Source organism: Frankliniella occidentalis, unplaced genomic scaffold, assembly GCF_000697945.3.
Source record: "Frankliniella occidentalis isolate FOCC.00 unplaced genomic scaffold, Focc_3.1 Scaffold545, whole genome shotgun sequence".
Taxonomy (NCBI): Eukaryota; Metazoa; Arthropoda; class Insecta; order Thysanoptera; family Thripidae; genus Frankliniella; species Frankliniella occidentalis.
In genome coordinates this window covers 45,661-52,128 of record NW_026267661.1, presented here as the reverse complement: position 1 = coordinate 52,128, position 6,468 = coordinate 45,661, and the positions used below count along the sequence as shown (strand labels likewise).

The window sequence follows — 6,468 nt, the reverse complement described above, 5'->3', positions numbered from 1 at the left end:
TAGTACTCAGCACCTTTGTTTATCCAGTGTCATGGTGTCATGTCAACCTAAACTCAGAAAGACACATGGCCAAGTGCGGTCACAGTCACACACACCTTGTGTTTGTCTTGTCGTCGCCCGACCCTTTCTGATAACAACAATCCGTGTCCACCGGTGTGCCCCGGGGGCTGCTGGCGCGCTAGAGGCCACCCTTAGCTCGACGCGAGGAGGGGGGGGGGGGTCCATGCTCACCTGTCGGACGAGCAGCTGGGTCACGTCGTCGTCTGGTGGACGTGGGAACACAACAACAAAAGCACAAACCGACGCACAGGTCGCTCCGATTATTTTAACGCATCTCTGATATGTGTTGTTTTCTCTTCGCCCCCCAGGTACTGCGTTCCGTTTGAGGTGATCAAGGCTTCCAAGGCGTGCCGGAAGGAGAAGGGATTCGCCGCACTCAGAGAAGGTTCGTTTTAAATTTATGTCATTGTTCGTAAAAATTTAAATTATCCAAAGGAATAAAACATCAGAAACATTTTCCTTTATTTTTGAGTTTTATGGACAAGTTATCTGCAGTGAATGTAACCGTTTGTAATAATTTTTTGCAGGGTCGCGGGTGTGCGTGCGCTGCGAGGCGCAGGCGATCCGCAAGGCGCTGGGCTACCGCTGCCAGGGCCACGGCGTGGTGGACCGGGCGACGCGCTGGTCGGCGCTGTCCGCCACACACTGCCACGGCAAGTGGGTCCGGCTGGAGAGCGACCAGCCCGAGCCCGAGCCCGACGCGGAAGACGTGAGTCAACTAGCCATTTGAATTTTACACTCGTTAAATTTTTCAAGGATTTTTTTTCAACCTTTCAAATTTTATTTTTTTTGAAAAGTTTCAGTTTTTTAACTTATTCTGAAAACGTTTCAAATTTTTCAGAAAAAAAATCAGTCATTAAAAAAATTCTTGCAAATTTTTGGATTTTAAATATATTTAAATATATTAAAGGATATATCCTTTCCCAATGGTGTAATACTTTGTAATAATTTTTCACGACCTTTGTTCCTGACCAATGCGGTTTGGCGTGCGCAGGAGATGCTCGGCGACTCTCCGGACGAGAACCAGGTGGTGGACGAGGAGGAGTCGGCGCCCAAGCCGCCGCGCCGCAAGGAGCAGAAGGACAAGGCCGTGTCGCTGGAGTGCCCGTCGTGCAAGAAGGGCGCGCTGTTCATCTTCGTGTGATCGGCAGGGCGGAGCGCTCAGGACTAGAGAAGGAATTGACTCGGCGGAAGCCATCATCGTGAGTGCACTGTGTGCAATATCGTTTTCGTACAGTGTGTGGTTGTTTGCGGTCTCATTCTAAATGCGGACCCCTTTGTTGCTGTAAATGAATTTAAATTTTAACATTCGCGCGGACTCCTAGAGACGTTTTGGAAACTGCGTTGCCTCGAACATGTGAAAACGAAAGGGATATTCGCTTGCCATCTTTTCGGGAACGTTGTCTCTCGATAATGTGTTTCATGTTCTCTTCTTATTTTAACTGATTGCTGGTGTACTTCCCCGAACATTTTGGAACGTCCTCCCTTGGAGGAAAATTTTTATTGTTGTAATTTGTAGAATGTTTTTTTTTTAAAAGTCAAGTGGGAACAATAACGCAGCAGAGCGGAAGAGCTCTACGGTGAGAAAGATATAATATATTACGTAATTTTAAGAAAAATGTTAAGTTTATGCACGTTAGGCCTATGGAAAGTTGTACCTTGCCCTCTGTAAATAGTCTGCTACCAGGCTCTGCCGAAAGTCACTGACCTGTGGTCTATTTTTAATGTCCACGTGTACTTTTCTGTTAATTATTTATCCCTACTATGGTTCTCCTGAACGAATATACTGCTTCTGAGTAGGGACAATCAGCATCGTAGCTGCAACGGCTTCCAACCGGTAGAATATTTATACACAACCGAGATTCCTGCATCACCGTCAGGTCTCTTGGGCTTCCATGTTTAAAAAAGAAAGCAAAAAAAAATACTAAAAAAAAATTATTAGGTTGAGCAAGCCCGATCTATGGTTGTTTTGAAAAGTTTCCCGAAGGTGCTACATCAAACCGGTGTCAAAGATAAGATGCTTTGTATTCGCAGAAGCGTTTTGCAGCATCAACTGCAAACTTAGAATTTATGTACTTGGGTGGGCAGTGCGTCGATGAGCCACCCACTTGACTGATGTAAATGTAATTAAAATAAAATCAGCCACCATATCAGGCAGCTTGTTCTAAACTTGCGACAAAAAACCTGTAGTGTTCTCATGAACTTAAAATTTGGTGTGAATATGCGACATATTTTCATATCAAGTGCAACTTGTAAAGCAAAAGCATCGTTTTCTCCAAATTTTCAATTTTCGTGGGCTTATATCCGTAGTGATAGTCTTCTCATAGAGCTACGCAATAATGATTATTTCTAGAGAATATTTTATATCAGTTGACGTTACTCATAGTTTTAAGGTGTAGTTAAAATACCAAAATCTTACTTTTGTATTTAGTTAGTCTATGCGTTTTGTTCGTCAACATGCGGCGAATAACTCGAAAAAAAAAAAAACTGTATCTGGATTTCGATTCCTTTTTGGCGTGACGAATAAAATGTTATTTTCTCGTACCTCAGTGTGTAAAAAAAACTATTTTATTCAGACTAGAAAACTATTTTTACGCTTCGATGTCCACCGACGTCTCCTCGCGGCTCTCGGTTATCGGGTGCAGGACACTCAACTCTGACAATCTCCGCACTCGATTCAGATCTTGTGCCGAACACAGCGGTGTGTCGACTTCTATTGTCTCATGGAACCGATTGTAGTCGGCCTCGTACCTGTCGTGCTTCTTGTTGAACCTGACAAACGCAAACAAAGACTGTGAGAGAATGTCGTAAAGATGAACGAATAAAGCCTGAAATAACTCGAGTAAACTGGATAATCAAAGGTGCTAAGTCGTGCCTTTTCTGGGGCACTAACCAAATTCTGAGTTTAGTGCCCCTGGAAAAGCACTAAAGGGTCCTAAAGGTGCTAAAAATTAGTGCCTTTGGAAAGGCACTAAACCCTTAGTGCCTTTTAAAGGTAGTACTCAGCACCTTTGTTTATCCAGTGTCATGGTGTCATGTCAACCTAAACTCAGAAAGACACATGGCCAAGTGCGGTCACAGTCACACACACACACACACACACACACGCGCGTGCCTCAACATGGGGTACAGCTTGTGCCCCCAGAGGATGTCCGTCTGGCTGTACGACGTCCTCGCCTGCGTGGTCTGACCCGTGGCCTGGTTCGTGCCCTCCAGGAAGACGAGGAGCTCGAACGGGTCCCGCTGCACGTCCCTGGGGTCGAACCGGTAGAGCGGGCTCTTGTCGTCAATCCTGTGCATCTGCGGCGACACAGCGTAGAGCACGGTGAAAAAACTCGACTTGACGTTTCTCAAGTAGAAGTTTTAAAGTCAGAAAAAAAAAGAAACTTCCCCCCCCCCCCCAAAAATTTGAAAAATATGTAATATTCCCAGAAAAAAAGGGAAACAAACAAACTTTTCAGGGAAAAATCTGATGACGTCGAAAAAAATTTGTGTAAGGTTACTTTTTCGTAAGGTCCCTGGTTGTTGACTCACCACGGTGGCGGGCCAGGCCATGGACAGGTTCTTGGCGTTGCCGTTGAAGGTGACGGCCAGCTCCGTCTGGTCCGTGTCGGGGTCCTCGCCGTCGCCCACGCCGCGCACCACGACCCAGAGGCGCGCGCTCACCAGCTCCGACTTGCGGATGTCGCCGACGCGGAACATGAGCGTGAGGCAGCCGTCGCGCACCGCGACCACGGCGCGCCGCCCGAACAGCAGCGTCTGCGAGCGCAGGTGCGGCCGCGTCAGCTTGGCGAAGACGATCCCCACGGAGAAGGCCTGCGGGCGGGCGACCCTTGTCAGTGGGGCAGCGAGCCCAGACCAGAGCGAGAGCCGAGAGTAGTGGGGGTACAAATATCATGGCAGCCTCGAGAGGCTTAGAATTACCATAGGGCCGTACTGCGTGGTATTTACACCCCTGGCGTACAAATGTCATAGCTGCATGAAAAGGTGCAGAATGACCAAAGGAACGTAAAGGGACTGGGTGGTATTTACACCCCCGGGGTACAAATATCATGGCTGCCTGAAAAGGTGCAGAATGACCATAGGAACGTAAAGGGACTGCGTGGTATTTACACCCCTGGGGTACAAGTATCACACTACTCCAATTATTAATCCCTGCGGTTTTCCTGGGCATTTATTAAGTGCCATGATATTTGTACCCCCCCCCTCCTCCCCGACTCTAGGGCACGTATTCACCTCAATGATCATGCCGCACACGCTCTGGAAGCAGAGCACGACCACGGCCTGCGGGCAGTCGCGCGACGGGTACGCCGTGCCGTAGCCGATGGTGGTCTGCGACTCCATGGAGAAGATGAAGGCGGACGTGAAGTCCATGACGTTGATGAGGCACGGCAGCTCGCCCACCTCGCGCACCGTCTCCTCCATGTCGCCGTGCGCCAGCGCCATGGCGTACCACACGAGCGCGAACAGGAACCAGCTGACGAAGTGGCTGAGCAGGAACACGATCAGCGTGTACCGCCAGCGGCACTCCACCAGCGTGTTGAACAGGTCCTGCAATACGGTCCCTCTCAGATTCCTGCCGAGATATTTCCGCGAGCATGAATTGAAGAAGCTATTTACGTCTCTCTCTCTCTATTTCGTGCATCTATCTTTGTTTTGCTGTTTTTGACCCAGTCCTGCTAGGCTAGCCGCGCCTCGCCGCGGTGCCTGCCCGCAATAAAACCGCTATCAATTGTCTCTCTCTCTCTCTCTCTCCCTCTCCCTCTCCCTCTTCAAGTAATTGCGATAAGATCGATAAGGCATCTCGGCCGTCGCCAATCCGACCCAAACGAAACCGGGCGCGAGCGGGGAACACCGAGGTGGCCCACCTGCAGCTCCTGCAGCTCCTGCAGCTCCTGCATCTCCTCTACCTCCTGCACCTCCTGCACCTCCTGCACCTCCTACACCTCCTGCACCTCCTTCACTTCCTGCACCTCCTGCACCTGCTCGTCCGCTCACCTGCGCCAGGCGCTTGTGCTTGTTGGGCACGTTGAGCGGCAGCACCTGGGCCTCGCCGGCCTTCCCGACGAGTCGCCGTCCGTTGGAGTGCCTCCTGCATCAGACACGGACCACAATGCGGTTAGCAGTTATAGCCGACTTGTCGCGGTTCTTTGGAAGGGACACTCCCCATCGCATTCTTTGGTCGTTACCTTTGGCTGATTGCTGTCTTGTGTTTCTTAGTGAGCGGCGAGCTCACATCCTCGGCCCGACCTTCACCTGGAGCAAGTACTTTAAACCTCGATCGGAAGGAAACACTACTAACTTTCTACTATATCAACATCATAAAATTTTTGCTCGTATTTCTTTTTCATATATATATATTTTTATTTTTTTTAACGTGATTGGTTATTACGTTTCGATACACTCGACCCGTCCGTTCGATTTGGCTTTACCTGAGCCGTCCATGGCGTCCAGGGGGTGCGGGGGCGGCGGCGCGGGGCGGACGTCGTGACGTCACTGCTCGGCGGGCCAAATAGTGGCGGTAGTGACGCTCCGGATCACTTGGCTGTCTGTCACTGCCATCGTCCATCGGACGGCCCGTCTGAGCGGAGCCGCCAGTGCGCTCGAAGAAGAACACCAGATAAGCCGTCCGTCCGATCGGGATAGTCTCTCTCTCCCTCTCTCTCTCTCTCTCGCTCTCTCTCTCCCTCTCTCTCTCACTCTCTCTCCCTCTCTCTCACACACACACTCTGCGACTCTATCCGAGGAGATTACACATAGATCTTGTGGGTCGCGCGATCCATCTCGCAACCACTAACTTCGACCACAGCATCATTACAAAAAATTATTGGGAAATGAAAAAATTAAGGCATTAATTATTATCTAAAAAGCAAAACAAATTGGAACATGAACTTTAAATTTTTGACAGTGTCAGTATTTTGCAAAGAGCATTTCGCGAGTCATGGGGTTATTCGCCTCGTCAGATTCCACAAGGCATCCTAACACGGTAAAAAGAATGTTTTGAATTCTGACGAAAATTCCAATGCTTTCCCTTGGAAGCTGCGGGTTTTAAGACAGAGTCTGGGATTCAATGGCCAATCTTGAAATCATCCACCCGCGACCTTGAAGTCCAAGAAATTTCCTCGGATTTCAAGACATTTTTTTTTATACCGTGCAAGGATCGCGAACCTTCCTTGGAGGAGTTTGACCACCCCCTGGGATATGTACGCCCCCATGGTGTACCGTATATACCTGCGCACAGCGCGGCACACTGCTGCTGCGTGTCCGCCCCGGCGGCGCCGCGAGGGGACTGCGACACGCTATGTAAATACGTACAATAATACCGAGTGGGGGGGAGGGAGGGCTGCTGGAGCGGGGAGCGGCTCCTTGGAGATGCAACCCCCTGGGCATCGCAGGCAGCGCTGGGGG

At 49.7% G+C, this 6,468-nt stretch overlaps 2 protein-coding genes across 2 annotated transcripts in view; one reads left to right on the top strand and one right to left on the bottom strand.

The window, feature by feature from the left end:
- The window catches only part of LOC113215681 (uncharacterized), a gene marked incomplete at its 5' end in the record, with an annotated part of 5,860 nt that extends 3,256 nt beyond the window's left edge, over window positions 1-2,604 (top strand). The window contains 3 exons of the mRNA XM_052275223.1: window positions 369-445; window positions 588-769; window positions 1,055-2,604. Coding sequence (XP_052131183.1) covers window positions 369-445; window positions 588-769; window positions 1,055-1,204 — 409 coding nt within the window. The remainder of the gene's footprint in view (window positions 1-368; window positions 446-587; window positions 770-1,054) is intronic.
- A 2-nt stretch (window positions 2,605-2,606) lies between these two features.
- On the bottom strand, window positions 2,607-5,669 carry LOC113215682 (ATP-sensitive inward rectifier potassium channel 12-like). Its single transcript, XM_026435350.2, has 7 exons — window positions 5,493-5,669; window positions 5,250-5,316; window positions 5,059-5,152; window positions 4,297-4,611; window positions 3,595-3,876; window positions 3,176-3,360; window positions 2,607-2,832 (listed from the first exon to the last, which is right to left on the bottom strand). Exons 1-7 carry the CDS (start codon window positions 5,503-5,505, stop codon window positions 2,652-2,654), a joined length of 1,137 nt encoding a protein of 378 aa, XP_026291135.1. The 5' UTR covers window positions 5,506-5,669; the 3' UTR covers window positions 2,607-2,651.
- Window positions 5,670-6,468: the final 799 nt, after the last annotated feature.